Here is a 26,636-nt window from a genome sequence, read left to right as displayed (position 1 = left end):
CTTTTGGAGAACATTTAGTTTGTGGAGCTGCAGGCAGCACAGGTGGTGAACCCCTGTGGCTTACAGCTCCAAATGTGTGATAGCCTCATATCTCCCAGTATCTCAAACCTTCACACCAAAAATTCACATTAATTTGAAGAACAAGACAATATGCATGTTGTGTGGCCCCTTTGCAGAGGGGGGGCATAGCCATGAAATGGTAATATCTGTGAGGATAGTGCCACTCCAGGAATGTGGTGACCCCTAGAATGGGTACAAAGATCCCCACTGTTTTCCTGAATTATCACACACCCAATGAAGGTGACCTTGAACCATATGTCAGCTAAGATGAGAAATGAGGTCCAGAATGGAGTTGGACAGGCTATTGTATTTTTTATAAAATATTGAGGCTGATAAGGTAGGAGGGCGTTTTGTCATGTGTTTGCTGCCTCCGAATTTTGATGAACTTCCAAATAAACCTGTTATCCAGTTTCTTTTCCCAAATATGGGGAAAATAGGATTCGAAGGAGAGGTTGTCAGATGAGCTTTTATGGAAAGCCCCATCCGTGAGTGTCACAGTGGATAAGACCCAGCAAAACGTAGCCAGAGAGTATGCTCTTTACAGGGAAAAACCCAACAGGATGAACAGCATAGACATTACCACAAAGACACACTCTAAACAGACTGCCTTTCCTTCCGACACTCTGGCTGAGCCCCTGATGGGAGGAAAACAGCCTGCAGCCCTGCTTCCAGCAATTCTGCCCTAGAGAAGCAGAGGCTGGCTGGGCCCAGCTCTAGCATCCGATCCGGAGAATCCAGTAGTACCATACTGCAGAGTATATGATGTAAAAAATTCAGATTTACAAAGCCCGAGTCAGTAAAAATATGCTTTACCGAAGGACAACAAAAATACTGCATGCTAGGGCTTCTAGGTCACCCACATGATATAGATTTGTTCACATGATTTAAAAAACAAACAAACTAAATATTAAACATTTCGGGAACACGTTTTACAGAGAGTGTATGAGCAGAATCGGAGTACTAGAAAGATCCTTGAAAGCACCTATTTTAAGCCTTTGTATATTTGGTGAAAGAAGGCGGGGTGGCTGAAGAAAGCGGAGGAGGGGAGAATGGGTGATGGGGCGTGGAGCCACCATCCTGAGGATGCTCATCCCTGAGACCCTGGCGAATCTCTCGTAACTCCACTCGGTTCTCAGCTTGTCGCTGGAAGGGACACTCTGACCGCTGTCACTTCGACAAGACGGTGTACCTGGCGAGCGGGAGTCGCAGAGGGTATGTGTGTGACGGCTGCCGGCACAACACCGAGGGCCAGCACTGCGATCGCTTCAGGCCCCTTTTCTACAGGGATCCCCTCAAGGCCATCTCGGATCCGTACGCGTGCATTCGTGAGTCTCCAGCCTCTGACCCATCGTCTCCCCTCATCTGAGCAGGGCGGGTGTCCCTGGGGCCGTCAGCCCACCCTGGGTTCAGTGGCGTCTCCAAACTGCCCTCTTGGGGGTGGGAACTGCAAAATTGCTTCGGCTCTGAGAGCTTTTCTCTCTCTGAACAAGTTGAGCCAGGTAATCCAGGTCCGTCCTGGTGGTCTTGCGGCTGGGGCTGATACTGATGATTCGGGAAACTGTTCTGAATTCAACCAGGATGGGGTGATGGTTTCAGAAGAGGCCGCGTGCACCTGCAGTGTCAGCTCAAGGAAGTAACTAGAGAAACTGGCTACAGCGTTTGGCTGTAGATGATTCAACTTTGCTAAGCTATTACCTCGTTTCATTTTTCTTTTTTTAACCTTTAAAAATCTTTCCTTTTATCTTTAATGTCAACTTTTTCAAAGGGAATATTTCACTCATAGACAAAATAATACAGAATAATATATATATATATATATAACAGAGCCACCACTAGCTTTGTGAAAATGTAATATCTTACTCTCTCACCTTCAGGCTATTACTAGAACACTACAGCATTGTGGATGGGATGTCCCAGCTGCACACCTGTCCCCTTTGTCTACCCTCCTTCCTACGGATAAACTCTCATATATTTGGCAATCATCATTAGCATGCTTGTTTTTAGACTTTTACATGTCTTCATCCACAAACAATACATGTTGACATGTTTTCAAATTTGAGATAGATGATATGCTGTATGTACCCTTGAGTATTTCGTTCAACATTGTATTTTTGAGATTTGTCCATATCATGTAGCCCCTAGTTCTCCCATTTTAATTTCTATATAGAATTCTTCCTTCCTATATATGTAACAAAATCTATTTGTCCGTTTTTCTTTCGATGCTTCAGTAAACATTCTTGTACATGTGGCCTTGTGCACATGCACAGAGACTGTCCCTAAGAGTCATACCTAGGAGTGGAATGACTGGGCCATAGACTGTTAACCTTTCCAAGTTGATTAGATAATAGTGAACTGTCCTTTAAGTGGGTATAACAATTAACTGCCACACCAACAGTGTATGAGAGTTCCTGTTACTTTTATTTCCTGGCCAGCACTGGGTTTTGTCACACTTTAACTCTTGGTAATGTGGGTTTTGTCACACTTAATTTTTTTTTAACATCTTTATTGGAGTATAATTGCTTTACAATGGTGTGTTAGTTTCTGCTTCATAACAAAGTGAATCAGTTATACATATACATATGTCCCCATATCTCTTCCCTCTTGTGTCTCCTTCCCTTTCACCTTCCCTATCCCACCCCTCTAGGTGGTCACAAAGCACCAAGCTGATCTCCCTGTGCTATGCGGCTGCTTCCCACTAGCTATCTATTTTACGTTTGGTAGTGTATATATGGCCATGCCACTCTCTCACTTTGTCCCAGCTTACCCTTCCCCCTCCCCATATCCTCAAGTCCATTCTCTAGTACGTCTGTGTCTTTATTCCTGTCTTGCCCCTAGGTTTTTCATTACCTTTTTTTTTCTTAGATTCCATATATATGTGTTAGCATACGGTATTTGTTTTTCTCTTTCTGACTTAGTTTACTCTGTATGACAGACTCTGAGTCCATCCACCTCACTACAAATAACTCAATTTCGTTTCTTTTTATGGCTGAGTAATATTCCATTGTATATATGTGCCACATCTTTATCCATTCATCTGTCGATGGACACTTAGGTTGCTTCCATGTCCTGGCTATTGTAAATAGAGCTGCAATGAACATTGAGGTACATGAGTCGTTTTGAATTATGGTTTTCTTAGGGTATATGCCCAGTAGTGGGATTGCTGAGTCGTATGGTAGTTCTTTTTTTATTTATTTTATTTTATTTTTTTTTGCGGGAAGCGGACCTCTCACTGCTGTGGCCTCTACTGTTGCGGAGCACAGGCTCCGGACGTGCAGGTCCAGCAGCCATGGTCCACGGGCCCAGCCGCCCCACGGCATGCGGGATCTACCTGGACCGGGGCACGAACCCGTGTCCCCTGCATCTGCAGGCGGACTCTTAACCACTGTGCCACCAGGGAAGCCCGGTAGTTCTATTTTTAGTTTTTTAAGGAACCTCCATACTGTTCCCCATAGTGGCTGTATCAATTTACGTTCCCACCAACAGTGCAAGAGGGTTCCCTTTTCTCCACACCCTCTCCAGCATTTGTTGTTTGTAGATTTTCTGATGATGGCCATTCTGACCGGTGTGAGATGATATCTCATTGTTTTGATTTGCATTTCTCTAATAATTGATGATGTTGAGCATTCTTTCATGTGTTGGCAATCTGTATATCTTCTTTGGAGAAATGTCTGTTTAGGTCTTCTGCCCATTTTTGGATTGGGTTGTTTGATTTTTGATATTGAGCTGAATGAGCTGCTTGTAAATTTTGGAGATTAATCCTTCATCAGTTGCTTCATTTGCAAATATTTTCTCCCATTCTGAGGGTTGTCTTTTCGTATTGTTTATGGTTTCCTTTTTTGTGCAAAAGCTTTTAAGTTTCATTAGGTCCCATTTGTTCATTTTTGCTTTTATTTCTATTTCTCTAAGAGGTGGGTCAAAAAGGATCTTGCTGTGATTTATGTCATAGAGTGTTCTGCCTATGTTTTCCTCTAAGAGTTTGATAGTGTCTGGCCTTACATTTAGGTCTTTAATCCATTTTGAGTTTATTTTTGAGTATGGTGTTAGGGAGTGTTCTAATTTCATACTTTGACATGTAACTGTCCAGTTTTCCCAGCACCACTTATTGAAGAGGCCATCTTTTCTCCACTGTATATTCTTGCCTCCTTTGTCAAAGATAAGGTGACCATATGTGCGTGGGGTTATCTCTGGGCTTACTATCCTGTTCCATTGATCTATATGTCTGCTTTTGTGCCAGTACCATGCTGTCTTGATTACTGTAGCTTTGTAGTATAGTCTGAAGTCAGGGAGCCTGATTCCTCCAGCTCCACTTTTCTTTCTCGAGATTGCTTTGGCTACTTGGGGTCTTTTGTGTTTCCATACAAATTGTGAAATTTTTGTTCTTGTTCTGTGGAAAATGCCAGTGGTAGTTTGATAGGCATTGCATTGAATCTGTAGATTGCTTTGGGTAGTAGAGTCATTTTCACAATGTTGATTCTTCCAATCCAAGAACATGGTATATCTCTCCATCTATTTGTATCATCTTTAATTTCTTTCATCAGTGTCTTATAATTTTCTGCATAAAGGTCTTTTGTCTCCTTATGTAGGTTTATTCCTAGATATTTTATTCTTTTTGTTGCAGGGGTAAATGGGAGTGTTTTCCTAATTTCACTTTCAGATTTTTCATCATTAGTGTATAGGAATGCTAGAGATTTCTGTGCATAAATTTTGTATCCTGCTACTTTACCAAATTCATTGATTAGCTCTAGTAGTCTTCTGGTAGCCTCTTTAGGATTCTCTATGTATAGTATCATGTCATCTGCAAAGTGACAGATTTACTTCTTCTTTTCCGATTTGGATTGCTTTTATTTCTTTTTCTTCTCTGATTGCTGTGGCTAAAACTTCCAAAACTATGTTGAATAATAGTGGTGAGAGTGGGCAACCTTGTCTTCTTCCTGATCTTAGTGGAAATGCTTTCAGTTTTTCACCATTGAGGATGATGTTGGCTGTGGGTTTGTCATATATGGCCTTTATTATGTTGAGGAAAGTTCCCTCTATGCCTACTTTCTGGAGGTTTTTATCATAAATGGGTGTTGAATTTTTCTCAAAAGCTTTCTCTGCATCTATTGGGATGATCATATGGTCTTTTTCCTTCAGTTTGTTAATATGATGTATCACATTGATTGATTTGTGTATAATGAAGAATCCTTGCATTCCTGGAATAAACCACACTTGATCATGGTGTATGATCCATTTCATGTGCTGTTGGATTCTGTTTGCTAGTATTTTGTTGAGGATTTTTGCATCTATGTTCATCAGTGATATTGGCCTGTAGTTTTCTTTCTCACTGACATCTTTCTCTGGTTTTGGTATCAGGGTGATGGTGGCCTCATAGAATGAGTTTGGGAGTGTCCCTCCCTCTGGTATATTTTGGAAGCGTTTGAGAAGGATAGGTGTTAGCTCTTCTCTAAATGTTTGATAGAATTTGCCTGTGAAGCCATCTGGTCCTGGGCTTTTGTTTGTTGCAAGATTTTAAATCACAGTTTCATTTCAGTGCTAGTGATTGGTCTGTTCGTATTTTCTATTCCTTCCTGGTTCAGACTCAGAAGGTTGTGCATTTCTAAGAATTTGTCCATTTCTTCCAGGTTGTCCATTTTGTTGGCATAGAGTTGCTTGTAGTAATCTCTCATGATCCTTTGTATTTCTGCAGTGTCAGTTGTTACTTCTCCTTTCTCATTTCTAATTCTATTGATTTGAGTCTTCCCCCTTTTTTTCTTGATGAGTCTGGCTAATGGTTTATCAATTTTGTTTATCTTCTCAAAGAACCAGCTTTTAGTTTTATTGATCTTTGCTATCGTTTCCTTCATTTCTTTTTCATTTATTTCTGATCTGATTTTTATGATTTCTTTCCTTCTGCTAACTTTGGGGTTTTTTGTTCTTCTTTCTCTCATTGCTTTAGGTGTAAGTTTAGGTTGTTTGAGATGTTTCTTGTTTCTTAAGGTAGGATTGTATTGCTATGAGCTTCGCTCTTAGAACTGCTTTTGCTGCATCCCATAGGTTTTGGGTCGTCGTGTTTTCATTGTCATTTGTTTCTGGGTATTTTCTGATTTCCTCTTTGATTTCTTCAGTGATCTCTTGGTTATTTAGTAGTGTATTGTTTAGCCTCCATGTGTTTGTATTTTTTCAGATATTTTCCTGTAATTGATATCTAGTCTCATAGTGTTGTGGTCGGAAAAGATACTTGATACAATTTCAATTTCCTTAAATTTACCAAGGCTTGATTTGTGACCCAAGATACGATCTATCCTGGAGAATGTTCCATGAGCACTTGAGAAGAATATATATTCTGTTGTTTTTGGATGGAATGTCCTATAATTATCCATTAAGTCCATCTTGTTTAATGTATCATTTAAAGCTTGTGTTTCCTTCTTTATTTTCATTTAGGCTGATCTGTCCATTGGTGAAAGTGGGGTGTTAAAGTCCCCTACTATGAATGTGTTTCTGTCGATTTCCCCCTTTATGGCTGTTAGTATTTGCCTTATGTATTGAGGTGTTCCTATGTTGGGTGCATAAATATTTACAATTGTTATATCTTCTTCTTGGATCGATCCCTTGATCATTATGTACTGTCCTTCTTTGTCTCCTGTAATAGTCTATTTTGTCTGATATGAGAATTGCTACTCCATCTTGCTTTTGACTTCCATTTTCATGGAATATCTTTTTCCATCCCCTCACTTTCAGTCTGTATGTGTCCCTAGGTCTGAAGTGGGTCTCTTGTAGACAGCATATATATGGGTCTTGTTTTTGTATCCATTCAGCCAGTCTATGTCTTTTGGTTGGAGCATTTAATCCATTTATATTTAAGGTAATTATCGACATGTATGTCCCTATTACCATTTTCTTAATTGTTTTGGGTTTGTTATTGTAGGTCTTTTCCTTCTCTTGTGTTTCCTGTCTAGAGAAGTTCCTTTAGCATTTGTTGTAAAGCTGGTTTGGTGGTGCTGAATTCTCTTAGCTTTTGCTTGTCTGTAAAGGTTTTAATTTCTCCATCAAATCTGAATGAGATCCTTGCTGGGTAGAGTAATCTTGGTTGTAGGTTTTTCCCTTCCATCACTTTAAATATGTCTTGACACTCACTTCTGGCTTGCAGAGTTTGTGCTGAAAGATCAGCTGTTAACCTTATGGGGATTCCCTTGTATGTTATTCATTGTTTTTCCCTTGCTGCTTTTAATATGTTTTCTTTGTATTTAATTTTTGAGAGTTTGACTAATATGTGCCTTGGCGTGTTTCTTCTTGGATTTATCCTGTATGGGACTCTGCACTTCCTAGACTTGATTGACTATTTCCTTTCCCATATTAGGGAAGTTTTCAACTTTAATCTCTTCAAATATTTTCTCAGTCCCTTTCTTTTTCTCCTCTTCTTCTGGAACCCCTGTAATTCAAATGTTAGTGCATTTAATGTTGTCCCAGAGGTCTCTGAGACTGTCCTCAGTTCTTTTCATTCTTTTCTCTTTATTCTGTTCTGCAGTGGTTATTTCCACTATTTTATCTTGCAGGTCACTTATCCGTTCTTCTGCCTCAGTTATTATGCTATTGATCCCTTCTAGAGAATTTTTAATTTCATGTGTTGTGTTGTTCCTCACTGTTTGTTTGCTCTTTATTTCTTCTAGGTCCTTGTTAAATGTTTCTTGTATTTTCTCTATTTCCGAGATTTTGGATCATCTTTACTATCATTATTCTGAATTCTTTTTCAGGTAGACTGCCTATTTCCTGTTCATTTGTTAGGTCTGGTGGGTGTTTGCCTTGCTCGTTCATTTGCTCTGTGTTTTTCTGTCTTCTCATTTTGCTTAACTTACTGTGTTTGGGGTCTCCTTTTCACAGGCTGCATAGTTCCCGTTGTTTTTGGTGTCTGTCCCCAGTGGCTAAGCTTGGTTCAGTGGGTTGTGTAGGCTTCCTGGTGGAGGGCACTAGTGCCTGTGTTTTGGTGGATGAGACTGATCTTGTCGTTCTGGTGGGCAGGTCCACATCTGGTGGTGTGTTTTGGGGTGTCTGGCCTTATTCTGATTTTAGGCAGTGTCTCTTCTAATGGATGGGGTTGTGTTCCTGGCCTGCTAGTTGTTTGGCATAGGGTGTCCTGCACTGTAGCTTTCTGGTCGTTGAGTGAAGCTGGGTGTTGGTGTTGAGATGGAGATCTCTGGGAGATTTTCGCCGTTTGATATTACGTGGAGCTGGGAGGTCTCTTGTGGACCAGTGTCCTGAACTGGGCTCTCCCACCTCAGAAGCACAGCCCTGACACCTGGCTGGAGCACCAAGAGCCTGTCGTCCACATGGCTCAGAATAAAAGGGAGAAAAAAATAGAAAGGAAGAGCGAGAGAGAGAGAGAGGGAGAGAGGGAGAGCGAGAGAAAGAAAGAAGATAAAATGAAACAAAGTAAAATAAAGTTATTAAAATAAAAAATAATTTTTAAGAAAAAAAATTTTAGAAGTAAAAAAAAACCAAAATGGACAGACAAAACCCTAGTTCAAATGGTAAAAGCAAAGCTATACAGACAAAATCACACACAGAAGGATACACATACACACTCACAAAAAGAGAAAAAGGGCCAAAAATATATATATTGCTTTGCTCCCAAAGTCCACCTCCTCAGTTTGGGATGATTGGTTGTCTGTTCAGGTATTCCACTGATGCAGGGTACATCAAGTTGATTGTGGAGCTTTAATCCGCTGCTTCTGAGGCTGCTGGGAGAGATTTCCCTTTCTCTTTGTTCACACAGCTCCCAGGGTTCAGCTTTGGATTTGGCCCCGCCTCTGCGTGTAGGTCGCCAGACGGGGTCTGTTGTTCGCTCAGACAGGGCGGGGTTAAAGGAGCCGCTGCTTCGGGGGCTCCGGCTCACTCAGGCCGCAGGGAGGGAGGGGCACGGAGTTCGGGGCGAGCCTGCGATGGCAGAGGCCAGCGTGACGTTGCACCAGCCTGAGGCGCGCCGTGCGTTCTCCTGGGGAAGCTGTTCCTGGATCACGGGACCCTGGCAGTGGCGGGCTGCACAGGCTCCTGGGAGGGGAGCTGTGCAGAGTGACCTGTGCTCGCACACAGGCTTCTTGGTGGCGGCAGCAGCAGCCTTAGCGTCTCATGCCCGTCTCTGGGGTCCGTGCTTTTAGCCGCGGCTCGCGCCCGTCTCTGGAGCTCCTTTAAGCAGCGCTCTTAATCCCCTCTCCTCGCGCACCAGGAAACAAAGAGGGAAGAAAAAAGTCTCTTGCCTCTTAGGCAGGTCCTGACCTTTCCCCGGACTCCCTCCCGGCTAGCCGTGGCGCACTAGCCCCTTCAGGCTGTGTTCCCGCTGCCAACCCCAGTTCTCTCCCTGCGCTCCGACCGAAGCCCGAGCCTCAGCTCGCAGCCCCGCCCGCCCCGGCGGGTGAGCAGACAAGCCTCTCGGGCTGGTGAGTGCCGGTCGGCCCTGATCCTCTGTGCGGGAATCTCTCCGCTTTGCTCTCCGCACCCCTGTTGCTGTGCTCTCCTCCGCGGCCCCGAAGCTGCCCCAACCGCCACCCGCAGTCTCCGCCCGCGAAGGGGCTTCCTAGTGTGTGGAAACCGTACCTCTTTCACAGCTCCCTCCCACTGGTGCAGGTCCCGTCCCTATTCTTTTGTCTATGTTTATTCTTTTTTCTTTTGCCCTACCTAGGTACGTGGGGGGGGTTTCTTGCCTTTTGGGAGGTCTGAGGTCTTCTACCAGCGTTCAGTAGGTATTCTGTAGGAGTTGTCCCACGTGTAGATGTATTTCTTGTGTATCTGTGAGGAGGAAGGTGATCTCCGTGTCTTAGTCTTCCGCCATCCTCAAGCTCCTCCACGCTTAATTTTTGCTAATGAAAATAGTATCTCATCATTAATTTGCCTTTCCCTACAGGACTGAGACTAGGGAGAGGCAGGAAAACACCTAGGTCCCCAAATTTCAGGACACTGTCAGTCTGAGTCATGTGAGTACACGGCTGACAGCGAGTGCCTCCTTAAATTGTGTGCCCTGGGCACCCCGCTTGCCTCAGTCTCGCCCCAGTAGTGCTGTAGATTGTTGCTTAGAAAGGTACTCCAACCTGACTTCAGACACCCAGTGTGAGTTACTGGGTCCGAGATCTTAACTCTACTGGCAAACTAACAGGTTAGCTTGTTACTGTTTCATGGATGCTGGCAGAAGACATGAAACTCCTGGATCAAAGACAAAGGACTTGATTGCTGATGACACAGTAAGCAATGAGATGTTTGTATCTGTGTGAGTTCCCATGTCCCCAAGGCCCATGGGGCAACTCAGAGGATACCTTCTGATCCTGCACAGCTAATGAGCTTACGTCACAGCCCAGGAGCACTGAGTTTGGAGAATTCATTGCTTTTATAGCAAGTGGAAGCAAGCCCATTCTTTTTCTGGGGGAAAATGTTACCTCATCCCTCAAGGTAGCTTACTACAACCACAACCTGGAGAAACGGCCTGAGCAAAGAGCCGTCAAGGCCTTGCATTGTTAACACACTCAGCAACAATGTTCAGATGCCCAGGACCCATGGTAGATGGCCTCTCCCGATATCCAGAAATCCTGCTTCTTAGGCTGTATCATCAATATAATGTTATTTTATATTGGTGGCAGGCGGAACTTGCTATGAGACTCCAATTTCAAACTTTATATAATCACAATACATAAATTGAAGTCTGGAGCAAAAGTAAATCAGTAGACACCCAAATACTTGCAGTGTCCTAGATTTCAAACGTTAAATATTCATGATGTGGAATAAGCATAAATGAAGGTTTTTTTTGCTCAGATCACTCAGTAGGTAGCTGATTGTATAAAAGTTTACCTTACATGACCTGTTTGAAATAATGCAGGATCCTCAGAAAATATATTTCTTTAAATCAGTGTCCTAAGTGTCATTTTTTTTTTTGCCAGAATCTGTGATCAAACTCCCTCTCTCTCTCTCTGTGTCTCTGTTTCTCACTCTGTCTCTCTCTCACACACACATACATATACAACCTTTATTAATGTTTATAAAGCTCTGCATTTGTAAAAGATGAAATTTCTCTCTTAGATGGAATCAGGAAAATAGGTTTTTTTTAAATTAATTTATTTTTGGCTGTGTTGGTTCTTCGTTGCTGCGTGCGGGCTTTCTCTAGTTGCGGTGCCTGGGTTTCTCATTGCGGTGGCTTCTCTTGTTGCAGAGCATGGGCTCTAGGCACGCGGGCTCTAGAGCACAGGCTCAGTAGTTGTGGTGCACGGGCTTAGTTGCTCCACGGCATGTGGGATCTTTCTAGACTAGACCAAGGCTCGAACCCGTGTCCTCGCACTGGCAGGCGGATTCTTAACCACTGCACCACCAGAGAAGTCCGAGGGAAATACAGTTTTGAAACAGATAATTTAAGAGTCTGGAAAGAGATTGGAAATAACTAAACCAAATATTTCACATGCATCAACCAGAGTCTTGTTCGTTAAGAACCCCTTAGTATTAACTTGATGGTGCTTTTGGAGGAAAACAAGGAAAGAAAACTAGTACCTCTGATATGAAATTAAGAAACCATCCTTTGTAAGTAAGGAATTTCTTGAGGAAAGGCAAATGAGGAGCTTGTAAAAATGACCATTATGAGACTTCCCAGTTTCTCCCAGTTTACCTAAACACGTTTGTGTGTGTGTGTGTGTATACAAATGACGTGTGTTAAGACTGACCAGTGTTCTCATATAAATTTTCTCTAAATTGTCCTAGTTTGAGCCTAAATGTTTACATGATCAGATTCCAGGCCTAAGAGATGACAAATTTTAAGTCTTCTATGATTTAAGACACAGTCAGATGTGACACAGAAAAAACAAATATTTGGTAGACTCCACCACTTATAGTATAAGTTTGCTGGAATTAAATTGCGTGACACCAAGACATATTATTGGACTTCTACTCTAAAGACCATACATAGGGTTATTTCAAAGTAAATGTCCCAAAGAACATTTCTGTGTATAATTAAATTATACTCTGTAACTCACTGCTGACCCTTTGGAGTGTCTCTCAAATAAAGCTGAGCTTTTTCCCTTTTGGCTACTTATAAAATAAACTCAGTTTGTTGCTCCTTCCTAGAAGCAACTGGCTTTGATTAGAAGAAAATTGTGGGCTTTTTTCCCAAACTTAACAGAACCCAGTGTTGGTTTTCCACGGTAAGATTTTTGTCACCAGTCACAATCCAATAACAAACAATTGAAAACCAAAAGAGGACTTCCCTGGTGGCTCAGTGGTTAAGAATCCACCTGCCAATGCAGAGGACATGGGTTCGAACCCTGGTCCGGGAAGATCCCACATGCCACAGAGCAACTAAGCCCGTGCGCCACAACTACTGAGCCTGCACTCTAGAACCAGTGAGCCACAACTACTGAGCCCACGTGCCACAATTACTGAAGCCTGCATGCCTACAGCCCATGCTCCGCGATGAGAAGCCACCGCAATGAGAACCACGCACACTGCAATGAAGAGTAGCCCCCGCTCAGCACAACTAGAGAAAGCCCGCGTGCAACAGTGAAGACCTAACGCAGCAAAAATAAATATATAAAGAAAGAAAATTAAAAGATTCTGTCAGACAACTGTTTGCTTCAGTGTTTCCAGACTGGATTTTTTCCACTAAACTCACTAATAACCTAAATGGTGGTTATGTAAACATTGCTTTAGACTTGAGGGTTTTGTTTTTATTAGTCCAAAGCAAACATGTATAAATCTTAGATAATTGTTTCTTAGAATCAGGATATTTATTTTTTTCATCTTTATTTCTTTCCTTAAAAGTGGAATCCCTTGGAAACACAGCACCAAAAAGATACAAGAGACCTTGATGGTCATCTAATGTCTACCAATGCGCTTGTCCTGTATACCAAAGCCACAACTAGTGCTGTGCCACCCCCTGCCTGGATGCCTCCAATGATGAGAGGGTCACTGCTCTATTGGGAAGGCTTAACGGTTAGAGATTCCTTCCTTATACTCAGTCAAGCTCTACCTTTTCTAACTTCTACTCTCTGGAGTTGTTTGTACTATCAGCATCCTTTTTCATATGATGTTCCTTCTTTTAGTTGTTTGAGTTTCTACTGGAAAAAAAAAAAGTGGGGAAGGTGGTTACTTTTTGTTACACCTTTGCTACAGATGACTGTTTATCTCATTTTCCAGAATCTCTTCATCCAAGCTTTTGCTCCACCAACAGATTTCCAAAAATAAAGATTTGAACATTTCTTATTCCTTTTTCTTTCTTGTAGGAGCTCCTTCCAAGACGAATCAAAAAGAATGATAGCACTTACCCTTGCAACATATTTTTCTGTGCTGGGGAAGGACAGATTTACTTTATTAACCATGTTTCAGAGATTTGGTCGACATTTTATGTGATGTTTTTCCCTCTATGTCATGTCCCTTGATGCCTTTATAGTGAATGAGATCAACTATATATGATATATATTTCATTACAGCATCCCACTCTTATCTCTTGACCTTATTTTCACTTTTTAGAGCCTTTTAAAAATGGAGGTGAAATTCACATAACATAAAATTAACCATTTAAAGTGAACAGCAATTCACCGGCAGTGTTTTGCACCCACCACATGGACTTAGCTCCATAACATTTTCATCACCCCCCAAATAATCTAATTTTTAAACTGAGATATAATTGACATATCACATTATATTAGTTTCAGGTGTCTCACATGATTCATATTTTTTCTCTTTTTTAATTTTTAAAATAAATTTATTTTCGGCTGCGTTGGGTCTTTGCTGCTGCGCGCGGGCTTTCTCTAGCGGTGGCGAGCAGGGTTTACTCTTCGTTGCGATGTGCAGGCTTCTCATTGGGGTGGCTTCTCTTTGTTATGGAGCATGGGCTCTAGGCGCACGGGCTTCAGTAATTGTGGCACGTGGGCTTAGTAGTTGTGGCTCTAGAGAGCAGGCTCAATAGTTTTGGCACACTGGCTTTGTTGTTCCGCGGTATGTGGAGTCTTCCCAGGCCAGGGCATTTGCTGTGGATTCTTAACCACTGTGCCACCAGGGAATTCCACATGATTCATATTTGTATGTATTGCAAAACAATCACCACTGTAATCTAGTTAACATCCATCATCACACGTAGTTACAGTTTTTTCCCTTGTGATAAGAACTATTAGCAACTTTCAAATAAACAATACAGTGTTATTAACTGTAATCACCATGCTGTATATTACATCCGTGACTTATTTTATAACTGGAAGTTTGTACCTTTTGACCCCGTTGACCCATTTCACCCATCCCCACCCCTGGAAACCAACCTTTTCTCTGCATTTATGAGTTTGGTTTGGAGGGTGTCTTAAGATTCTACATATAAGTGAGATCATACGGTATCAATATTTGTCTTTCTCTGATTTATTTCGTGTAGCATAATGCCCTCAAGTTTCATCCATGTTGTTGCAAAAGGTAAGATTTTGTTCCTTTTAGGCTGAATAACATTCCATTGTATATATAGCACATTTCTTTATCCATTCATCTGTTGATGGACACTTAGGTTGCTTCCATGTCCTGGCTATTGTAAATAGTGCTGAGGTGAACATTGGGGTGCATGTGTCTTTTTGAATTAGTATTTTCATTCCCTTCTGATAAATACCCAGAAGTGAAATTGCTGGATCATATGGTAGCTCTATTTTTAATTTTTTGAGAAACCTCCATACTGTTTTCCAAAGTGGCTGCACCAGTTTACATTCCCACCACCAGTGCCAAAGCGTTCCCTTTTTCCTACATCTTTGACAACACTTGTTATTTCTTGTCTTTTTGATAACAGCCATTCTAACAGGTGTGAGGTGGTATATCCTTGTGGTTTTGATTTGCATTTCCCTGATGATGAGTGATGTTGAACATCTTTTCATGTAGCTGTTGGCCATCTGTATGTCATCTTTGGAAAAATATCTGTTCAGATCCTCTGCCCGTTTTTTCAATTGGGTTGTTTGTGGGGTTTTGCTATTTATTTATTTAACATCTTTATTGGAGTATAATTGCTTTACAATGGTGTGTTAGTTTCTGCTTTATAACAAAGTGAATCATGGGGCTTCCCTGGTGGCACAGTGGTTGAGAGTCCACCTGCCGATGCAGGGGACACGGGTTCGTGCCCCGGTCCGGGAAGATCCCACATGCCGCGGAGCGGCTGGACCCGTGAGCCATAGCCGCTGAGCCTGCGCGTCCGGAGCCTGTGCTCCACGGCAGGAGAGGCCACAACAGCGAGAGGCCCGCGTACCACAAAAAAAAAAAAAAAAAAAGAGTGGTGAGAGGGGGCAACCTTGTCTTGTTCCTAATCTTAGTGGAAATGCTTTCAGTTTTTCACCATTGAGGACGATGTTGGCTGTGGGTTTGTCATATATGGCCTTTATTATGTTGAGGAAAGTTCCCTCTGTGCCTACTTTCTGGAGGGTTTTTATCGTAAATGGGTGTTGAATTTTGTCGAAAGCTTTCTCTGCATCTATTGAGATGATCATATGGTTTTTCTCCTTAATTTGTTAATATGGTGTATCACATTGATTGATTTGTGTATATTGAAGAATCCTTGCATTCCCGGAATAAACCCCACTTGATCATGGTGTATGATCCTTCTAATGTGCTGTTGGATTCTGTTTGCTAGTATTTTGTTGAGGATTTTTGCATCTATGTTCATCAGTGATATTGGCCTGTAGTTTTCTTTCTTTGTGACATCCTTGTATGGTTGTGGTATCATGGTGATGGTGGCCTTGTAGAATGAATTTGGGAGTTTTCCTCCCTCTGCTATATTTTAGAAGAGTTTGAGAAGGATAGGTGTTAGCTCTTCTCTAAATGTTTGATAGAATCCGCCTATGAAGCCATCTGGTCGTAGGCTTTTGTTTGTTGGAAGATTTTTTTTTTTTTTTTTTTTTTTTTTTTTTTGCAGTACGCGGACCTCTCACTACCGTGGCCTCTCCCGCTGCGGAGCACAGGCTCCTGACGCGCAGGCCCAGCAGCCATGGCTCATGGGCCCAGCTGCTCTGCGGCATGTGGGATCTTCCCGGACCAGGGCACAAACCCATGTCCCCTGCATCGGCAGGCGGACTCTCAACCGCTGCGCCACCAGGGAAGCCCCTGTTGGAAGATTTTTAATCACAGTTTCAATTTCAGTTCCTGTGATTGGTCTGTTCATATTTTCTATTTCTTCCTGATTCAGTCTTGGCAGGTTGTGCATTTCTAAGAATTTGTCCATTTCTTCCAGGTTGTCCATTTTGTTGGCATAGAGTTGCTTGTAGTAATCTCTCATGATCCTTCGTATTTCTGCAGTGTCAGTTGTTACTTCTCCTTTTTCATTTCTAATTCTATTGATTTGAGTCTTCTCCCTTTTTTTCTTGATGAGTCTGGCTAATGGTTATCTTCTCAAAGAACCAGCTTTTAGTTTTATTTATGTTTGCTATCATTTCATTCATTTCTTTTATTTCTGATCTGATCTTTATGATTTCTTTCCTTCTGCTAACTTTGGGGTTTTTTGTTCTTCGTTCTCTAATTGCTTTAGGTGTAAGGTTAGGTTGTTTATTCGAGATGTTTCCTGTTTCTTAAGGTAGGATTGTATTGCTATAAACTTCCCTCTTAGAACTGCTTTTGCTGCATCCCATAGGTTTCGGGTCATTGTGTCTCCACTGTAATTTGTTTCTAGGTATTTTTTTATTTCCTCTTTGATTTCTTCAGTGATAACTTCGTTTTTAAGTAGTGTATTGTTCAGCCTCCATGTGTTTGTATTTTTTACAGATCTTTTACTGTAATTGATACCTAGTCTGATAGCATTGTGGTCAGAAAAGATATTTGATACAATTTCAGTTTTCTTAAATTTACCATGGCTTGACTTGTGACCCAAGATATGATCTATCCTGGAGAATGTTCCATGAGCACTTCAGAAAAATGTGGATTCTGTTGTTTTTAGATGGAATGTCCTATAAATACCAATTAAGTCCATCTTGTTTAATGTATCATTTAAAGCTTGTGTTTCCTTCTTTATTTTCATTTAGGCTGATCTGTCCATTGGTGAAAGTGGGGTGTTAAAGTCCCCTACTATGATTGTGTTACTGTCGATTTCCCCTTTTATGGCTGTTAGTAGTTGCCTTATGTACTGAGGTGCTCCTTTGTTGGGTGCATAAATATTTACAATTGTTATATCTTCTTCTTGGATCGATCCCTTGATCATTATGTACTGTCCTTCTTTGTCTCCTGTAATAGTCTATTTTGTCTGATATGAGAATTGCTACTCCATCTTGCTTTTGACTTCCATTTTCATGGAATATCTTTTTCCATCCTCTCACTTTCGGTCTGTATGTGTCTCTAGGTCTGAAGTGGGTTCTTGTAGACAGCATATATATGAGTCTTGTTTTTGTATCCATTCAGCCAGTCTGTCTTTTGGTGGGGGCATTTAATCCATTTACATTTAAGGTAATTATCGATATGTATGTTCCTATTCCCATTTTTTAAATTGTTTTGGGTTTGTTATTATAGGTCTTTTCCTTCTCTTACGTTTCTTGCCTAGAGAAGATACTTTAGCATTTGTTGTAAAGCTGGTTTGGTGGTGCTGAACTCTCTCAGCTTTTGCTTGTCTGTAAAGGTTTTAATTTCTCCATCACATCTGATTGATAACCTTGCTGGGTAGAGTAAGCTTGGTTGTAGGTATTTCTCCTTTGCACTTTAAATATGTTCTGCCGATCCCTTCTGGCTTGCAGAGTTTCTGCTGAAAGATCAGCTGTTAACCTTATGGGGATTCCCTTGTGTGTTTTTTGTTGTTTTTCCCTTGCTGCTTTTAATATGTTTTCTTTGTATTTAATTTTTGAAAGTTTGATTAACATGTGTCTTGGCATCTTTCTCCTTGGATTTATCCTGTATGGGACTCTCTGTGCTTCTTGGACTTGATTAACTATTTCCTTTCCCATATTAGGGAAGGTTTCAACTATAATCTCTTCAAATATTTTCTCAGTCCCTTTCTTTTCCTCCTCTTCTTCTGGAACCCTTATAATTGGAAAGTTGGTGCATTTAATGTTGTCCCAGAGGTCTCTGAGACTGTCCTCAATTCTTTTCATTCTTTTTTCTTTATTGTGCTCTGCAGTAGTTATTTCCACTATTTTATCTTGCAGGTCACTTATCCGTTTTTCTGCCTCAGTTATTCTGCTATTGATCCCATCTGGAGTATTTTTAATTTCATTTATTGTGTTGTTCATCATTGCTTGTTTCATCTTTAGTTCTTCTAGTTCCTTGTTACATGTTTCTTGCATTTTCTCTATTCTATTTCCAAGATTTTGGATCATCTTTACTATCATTATTCTGAATTCTTTTTCACATAGACTGCCTATTTCCTCTTCATTTGTTAGGTCTGGTGGGTTTTTACCTTGCTCCTTCATCTGCTGTGTGTTTCTCTGTCTTCTCATTTTGCTTATCTTACTGTGTTTGGGGTCTCCTTTTTGCAGGCTGCAGGTTTGTAGTTCCCATTGTTTTTGGTGTCTGTCCCCAGTGGTTCAGTGGGTTGTGCAGGCTTCCTGGTGGAGGGGACTAGTGCCTGTGTTCTGGTGGATGAGGCTGGATCTTGTCTTTCTGGTGGGCAGGTCCACGTCTGGTGGTGTGTTTTGGGGTGTCTGTGGACTTATTATGATTTTAGGCAGCCTCTCTGCTAATGGGTGGGGTTGTGTTCCTGTCTTGCTAGTTGTTTGGCATAGGGTGTCCAGCACTGTAGCTTGCTGGTCGTTGAGTGAAGCTGGGTGTTGGTGTTGAGATGGAGATCTCTGGGAGATTTTCGCCGTTTGATATTATGTGGAGCTGGGAGGTCTCTTGTGGACCAGTGTCCTGACATTGGCTCTCCCACCTCAGACACAGCACTGACTCCTGGCTGGAGCACCAAGAGCCTTTCATCCACACGGTTCAGAATAAAAAGGAGAATAAGTAGAAAGAAAGAGGATAAAAGAAAATAAAATAAAGTAAGGTAAAATAAAATAAAGTTATTAAAATAAAAAAATAATTATTAAGAAATATTTTTTTAAAAAGTTAACAAACAAAACAAAAAAACCGGACAGATAGAACCCTAGGACAAATGGTAAAAGCAAAGCTATACAGACAAAATCTCACACAGAAGCATACACATACACACTCACAGAAAGAGGAAAAAGGAAAAATATAATAAGTCTTGCTCTGAAAGTCCACCTCCTCAATTTGGGATGATTCATTGTCTATTCAGGTATTCCACAGATGCAGCGTACATCAAGTTGATGGTGGAGCTTTAATCCGCTGCTCCTGAGGCTGCGGGGAGAGATTTCCCTTTCTCTTCTTTGTTCGCACAGCTCCCAGGGTTCTGCTTTGGATTTGGCACCGCCTCTGTGTGTAGGTTGCCTGAGGCGTCTGTTCTTCGCTCAGCCCAGACGGGGTTAAAGGAGCCACTGAGTTGGGGACTCTGTCTCAGTACGCGGGGAGGGAGGGGTACGGAGTGCAGGGCGAGCCTGCGGCGGCAGAGGCTGGCATGGCGTTGCACCGGCCTGAGGTGTGCCATGCATTCTCCCGGGGAAGTTGTCCCTGGATCCCGGGACCCTGGCGGTGGCGGGCTGCACAGGCTCCCCGGAAGCGAGGTGTGGAGAGTGACCTGTGCTCGCACACAGGCTTCTTGGTGGCAGCAGCAGCAGCCTTAGCGTCTCATGTCCGTCTCTGGGGTCCGCGCTGTTAGCCACGCTGGAGTCTTGGTATTGAATTGTATGAATTTTTTATATATTTTGGATATTAATCTTTTTCCAGATATATGATTTACAAATATTTTTTCATATTTGGTAGGTTGCCTTTTCATTTTGTTGATGGTTTCCTTTGCTGTGCAGAAGCTTTTTAGTTCAGTCCCACTTAGTTTTGCTTTTGTTGCCTTTGCATTTCGTTTCAAATCTAAAAATCATTGCCAGGACCAATGTCACGTAGTTTACTGCATATGTTTTCTTCTAGGAATTGTATAGTTTCAGATCTTACAATCAAGTCTTTAACCATTTTGAGTTAATTTTTGTATATGGTGTAAGATAATGGTTCAGTTTCAGTCTTTTGCATGTGGCTGTCCAGTTTTCCTAGCACCATTTATAGAAGAGACTGTCCTTTCTCCATTTCATACTCTTGGTTCCTTTGTCATAACTTAATTGACCATACATGTGTGGGTTTATCTCTGGGCTCTCTATTCTATTCCACTGAGTTATGTACGTTTTTATGCCAGTACCATACTCCTTTGATTACTGTAGCTCTATAACATGGTTTGAAATGAAGAAGCATGATGGCTCCAGCTTTTTTCTTCTTAAGATTGCTTTGGATATTTGAGGTTGTTTGTGGTCCATACATATTTTAGGGTTGCTTGTTTTATTTCATCAATCTATTCTTAACATGCTGTTTTCATAATAGCACACTGTTTCTGGTCCTCTTCCTTTACCGTCACTTTATATATATATATATATGTCTCCCCAGAATTATTCAATATTTTCCAAGTCCAGAGATGTGGGAGATATTTCTGAGCAGCCCTTGCTCTCTGGTCTAATTATTTAAACATATTTATTGATTTAAAGAAACTAAAACAGTTATAGTGAAGGTTAAATGGTACGCTTATATTTCAAGGATCCCACAGTTTGCAGTTAACTAAGATAATGCATGTCTGTCTCCCCAGCTTGTGAATGTGACACTGATGGGACCATTTCGGGTGGCCTTTGTGTGAGCCACTCTGATCCTGACTTGGGGTCTTTGGCCGGCCAGTGCCTGTGTAAGGAGACGAGTGCGACCGATGCAAGACCAACCACTACGGACTGACCGTCACCGACCCCCTGGGCTGTCAGCGTTAAGTCAACAGGGCCTGGGCCGCCAACCTGAATGCATTTAAGGCTTGGAGCTGCCTCTGTCACGTCTAAAATTTGGTCATTGTAAGTACCTGAGTCCTACCAGCCTCTGGATTTTTAAGTGTACCAAACCTCCCACAAATTTTAGTAAGTTAGTGGAGAACTTTTTTAGGTGGTTTGCTGAGTTTATCATGAAGAACCAACAGGGGGTGCTCACATTTTCGGTGCTGGAGCAAACACAGGGGGAAATGCCAAGAAATTTAATGCCAAGTTATGAAAACTTAAAAAAATCCTCCACTAGGAGTCTACTCTACAAATTTGTTAAATGACATTATATATTTTTGCATAGGTTGATGACTTCTGAGGCAATTTTCAAGTGGGGGTTTCTTTTTATTTTTTTTTAAATTATTTTCTCCCTCTCACACTGCTTTTAGTATTTCTTATGTTCTCTGTCAAAGAAAAGGAAAGAAAGAAGCAAGGGAAGTGGCTGTGGGAAAATAGAAATAACCGCAGAGTTTTCTGGGGCCAAATGGGGAGGTCATTTGCTCTAGGATCACAGAAACTCAGGACTGCCTGGGGTCTCACAGAGCTGCTAATTCCACAGAGCATCTGGGTTAATTATTTCCCTTTGGTCATAGTGTCATGCTCTATGGTTTTGCCCATATAAGGCACTGGATTATTTGCATGTTTAGAAAGCAGCAAGATGAATCATTCTGTTAAAAAAAAAAAAAAAACTCTTCTTTTTGGACTTGATGCAAAATTAAATTTCAGCATAATGAATTATGTAATTTCCTATTATACCTTTCAGTGCTCCTGGCATTTCCCCTGGTTCACTAACCTTATGCCCTCCGGCAAATGGACCAAACGTTGGTTTTTTGTTTTGCTTTGTTTTTTCTTTTGTAAGAGCTTCAGTTACACATAATTCACACACAGTTCACTTTTTGAAGTGTACAATTCAGTGATTTTTTAGTATATTCAGAGTGTATAACCATCACTACAGTCAATTTTAGAATATTTTCATTACCCCAGAAAGAAATGTGAAGAAGCATTATTCACAACAGTCAAAAGGTGGAAGCACCCCAAGTATCCATCAGTGAATGGATGGATAAACAAAGTGTGGTAGGTAAACACAGTGGAATATTATTCAGCCTTAAAAAAGGAAGGAAATCCTGATCCACTCTATAATATGGTTGGACCTTGAAAACATTATGCTAAGTGAAATAAGCCAGACCCCAAAGGAAAAGTATTGTATGATTCCACTAATATGAAGTATCCAGAGTAGTCAAATCCATATTTTTTTTGTGTTTTTTTTTTTGTGTGTGTGGTACGCGGGCCTCTCACTGTTGTGGCCTCTCCCGTTGCGGAGCACAGGCTCCGGACGCACAGGCTCAGCGGCGGTGGCTCACGGGCCCAGCCGCTCCGCGGCATGTGGGATCTTCCCGTATCGGGGCAAAAACCCGCGTCCCCTGCATCGGCAGGCGGACTCTCAACCACTGCGTCACCAGGGAAGCCCTCAAATCCATATTAACAGAATGTAGAATGGTGGTGGCCAAGGGCTGGGGGGAGGGAGGAAGAATGGGGAGAGATGGTATTTAATGGGTACAGAGTTTCAGTTTTGCAAGAGGAAGAGAGTTCTGGAGATTGACTGCACAACAGTGTGAGTGTACTTAACATTGTTGACCTGTACACTTAAAAATGGTGAAGATGGTAAATTTTATGTTATACGTATTTTACCATAAAAAAGAAAAGAAAGGAAACCCCATGCTTTAGCCGCCACCTCCCTATCCCCCCAGCCCTAGGCAAGCACTAATATGCTTCTGTTTCTATAGATTTGCCTATCTTGGACATTTCATACAAGTGGAGTCATGTAATATGTGGTCTTTTGTGTCTGACTTCTTTTGCTTACCATAATGTTTTCAAGGTTCATCCATGTTGTAGCACATATCAGTATTTCATTTCTTTTTACTGCTGAATAATATTCCATTGTATGGGTATACCACAATTCATCTACTCGTCAGTTGACGGACATTTGGGCTGTTTCCGGGCACATTGGCTTTTCCTGCAGGGGAAATACACATCTTGCTCTGGTTGCACAATTTCTTAGCCTTTACAACATAAGCAGGATTAGCATTGCCAGTGGGTGGGAGAGAAAGAGGAGAGAGGGAATGGAAAAAAAAAAGTAACGAGGTGCTAAGAAAGAGAGAGGAGAGAAAGGGTTATCATAGGTGCATCTGCCAGAGAGGGAGCTGTCGGTAGTAACGGTGACACTCAGAAACCCTTCCCCTAGCCGCCCGACCCAGCCAGCATCATTCAGAGCTGTGCCCAGCTCCGCAGCACTCAGAAACCCTTCCCCTAGCCGCCCGACCCAGCCAGCATCATTCAGAGCTGTGCCCAGCTCCGCAGCATGCATGACCTCTTGTCTCCTCCTAATTGCCATCCAGTAGAACCACACGAGGGCTGCAAAAGTGTCTGGCACTGCATTTCCCGTGCAGGGTTAAATGCAGTCCAGTAATGGTGCAGCCAGGCAGACAATGAACTTGGCAGGGCGGGCTGCTCTGTGTTCTTGTGGACACGTGTTTTGCTCAGTGTAAGCTGTTAAGGACATTTACCAGTGTGGAGAAATCAAAATGAGAATAATTGTGTATGCTGTGCTTTCAGCCTGTGACTGTAACCCCCTAAGGATTATGCCACTCTTGACCTGTGATGTGGAAACAGGCCAATGCCTGTGTCAGTCTCTTGCTACTGGACCACACTGTGAGGAATGCACTATACGTATTTGTCTCTGATTTCGCCTTTAGGGAGTGATGCAGTCTTCTACTGGCATTGCCTAGAAGAGACTTGGTCCTGTTGATTGCTTTCCTTGTCCTATTGTATTTCGGTACTCCCGTGGTAAAAGTATTTACACTACAGGAATCAGCGAACACTGGAAATAAACCCCCATGTTTCTGCAGAGAGCTAGCTGTTAAACATTTACCAGCACCGTGACTTGTACCAGTTGGGACTGAATCGACCCAGGCACCAACAGGAATAGTTTTATCCTCCGTTCTCTTGGAAGTACCAAGCAGTAGAATATAAGAGCATTTATCTGGCCCCCTTGTTAAACCCACCAGATCATGGGGCCTTTTCTTCTGTCTCTTATACACAGTCTCTTTCCCACCTTTACCACTCCATGCCTAAAAATATTTTGGATGAGCTCATTAAAAAAAAAAAACAAAAAAACAACCCTTAGGTTTAAATGTATTGTAGATTCCTGTGGGAAATAAACCCTTGGATTTTTGACAGACTCCACTACCCACATGAGCATGTATGTCTCAAATTAGCAAAATAAAACATTTTTCACTCCATAAGAAATGTGTCACGCATTTAGGGAGTTAAAAACCCAGCTCTTTTCTTTGTCCTCTGATCTTGGCAGCCCACCATGACATTTTAGAAAGAAAAAACAAAAATTTAACCTAATAAAAGAACAGTGACCTTGATGTGTCTGAAGAAATGTAGCTGATAAATAAGAAACATATGTCTGTTACGACATAGTTTTGTGCTAATATTGTAAGTTGCTTTACTGAAAACACATGGGGGATGGGGCAGAGGAGGTGGGGAAAGAAAACAAGGAAGTAAATATGTAGAGGGAAGTCTGTGTACGACGGGACAAGTAATCTAGAAGTTTCACGTTGGAAGGTGCGCCATGCCGAGCTCCATGACCGTGAGTGGACACCACAAAAAAAGAGTGCAGAGCTGGTGAACAGACCAACGGAGACACCAGGTCAGATCATTCCAGACAAACCTTAGACACGGCCTAACTTTTTTCGTTGGCTTGTGAACTGCCACTGTGTACTTAATTATGTCTGCAAAAGGAAAATAACTGAGCAGGGGCCAGTGATGGGGGAACTTGTCCATCATGGCTGAGCCGAGGCATCTGCTTGGTACCGCACATGTGTCAATGGTGCCCTGGATGGTCCACTGGGGGGCCAACATGACAGCGTATCCTGCCTAGAGGGGGTTTTCACAACCCCATCCTGGATAAGGCAGCTCAGTTCACGTTGTTTTTGCCTAAACTAAAGTTTGGTTTTGGGAAAAATATCAAAGGCCCTTTGCTGCGTTTTGTAACAAATTATGTCAACTTTTGATATTTAAAATAAATCTTTTTGAGTAAAGTGGACATAAAATTTTTCCAAGATGACAACCAAAAGCATACAGATGCTTAACCAATTTCAAATGAGAGTTCCGTGCCTACTAAGATGTTAATTCTATCTGAGTTTGTTAAATGGAGATTTGAGGCGGAAGTCTTTTTCTGAGTATTTACAGTGAATGTCAGACTTAAGAAGTAGCTGTTTATATCTCACCAGCTGTTTATATCAAATAAAGGTCAAGATGTTGCAATGACGACAAAAGTCTTGAATAGAGTTGAGTCTCTCACACAGGGAGAGTATGTTAGCCAAAACAATTATTTATAAGCAAGTGATTCTACTAAACTGCGATATTCGTATAAGATGTCAAAATCAGCCTGAATGATTTTTTTTTAGCCCCAAACGTTGCCATAGTGTGTAAGTAAAAATCCCTAGGGATTTCATGGTAAGGGACTGAAAGCAGTTGCAAGTAGGCTAGTGAAAGAATTTCTCCTGGCTGACCTTAGACAACCCAGCTTGAAGCTAACATTGACGCTGTCAGAGGAGCTGTGAGATTTCCACTGCATTTCTTTCTCTTTTTTTTTTTATTGGAGTATAGTTAATTTACAATGTTGCGTTAGTATCAGGTGTACAGCAAAGTGATTCAGTTACACATATACATATATCTATTCTTTTTCAGGTTTTTTTCTCATTTAGGTTATTGCAGAATACTAAGTAGAGTTCCCTGTGCTATATGGTAGGTCCTTTTTGATTATCCATCGCATTTCCATTCAAAGCAATACATAGACAAACCCCCGTCCCCTTCATTTAAAGTCCTAGAAACGGGAGGTGTGTGTTTTTAGAAGATCATGATCAAGTGCGTAGGCAAGCAAGCTACTGTGTGATGGTTCAGGCCGCATGGCTGTTTGCTATGCATCGATGGAACTGCAGTGCTTTTAACATTACCCTTCAGAGCAGCAGATGTCTTGAAGGCGGGAATCAACTGAGCATTTTCTCTTTGTAGGTTGGATACTGGGGACTGGAAAATCACCTCCACAGATGTTCTCCCTGTGACTGTGATATTTGAAGTGCTTATTCCAACGTGTAAGTCAGTAAAATGAATAAGTTTTGTGGCATTATTCCTCACTTCCATTTCTATCAAATAAACAAAAGCACATTTCATTTGGACCTGCTTATAGTCATAGGTGAAGGAGTTCATTCCAAGACAAGCAAAGGGCATTGAAAAGCTATGATCTTGAGACATTAACGGTAGCCCAACTGATTTCTTTCACTTCAGATATTTCCACGGGTGAGATACCCAGGCAGTAGAACTGTCATCCCGAGGTGGTATGAAAGATGCCTGCAAATGTGTGATCTGACCTGCCTAAAACTCCAACTTTTTGTCAGCCTGTAAAGAGAGGTCCTGCACTCTCCTTTGCCCGGTTTTTAGAGCAGAATCAGAGAGCCTCTGAGGAGAGAAGTGGCAACCAAGGTTTCATTGATCTGGATTTGCTTGTCAAGACTAGACCTGTAGAATGGAGAGAACAGACTTATGGTTACTAGCGGGGGCAGGTGGTGGTGGTGCGGTCAGGGGTACGGATAGTTAGGGAGTTTGGGACTGACATGGACACACTGCTGTATTTAAAATGGATAACCAGCAAGGACCTACTGTATAGCACAGGGAACTCTG

General features: G+C 41.9%; 1 protein-coding gene across 1 annotated transcript in view; it reads left to right on the top strand.

The window, feature by feature from the left end:
• LAMB4 (laminin subunit beta 4) overlaps window positions 1-26,636 on the top strand; it is a 112,550-nt gene that overhangs the window by 16,926 nt on the left and 68,988 nt on the right. Inside the window, 5 exon segments of the mRNA XM_060156210.1 lie at window positions 1,197-1,385; window positions 20,678-20,776; window positions 20,779-20,844; window positions 23,502-23,610; window positions 25,970-26,050. Of these exon segments, the coding sequence (XP_060012193.1) occupies window positions 1,197-1,385; window positions 20,678-20,776; window positions 20,779-20,844; window positions 23,502-23,610; window positions 25,970-26,050 (544 nt within the window).

The sequence above is a fragment of the Lagenorhynchus albirostris genome, chromosome 8, assembly GCF_949774975.1.
Source record: "Lagenorhynchus albirostris chromosome 8, mLagAlb1.1, whole genome shotgun sequence".
Classification (NCBI taxonomy): Eukaryota; Metazoa; Chordata; class Mammalia; order Artiodactyla; family Delphinidae; genus Lagenorhynchus; species Lagenorhynchus albirostris.
This window is presented reverse-complemented; position numbering and strand designations above follow the sequence as displayed.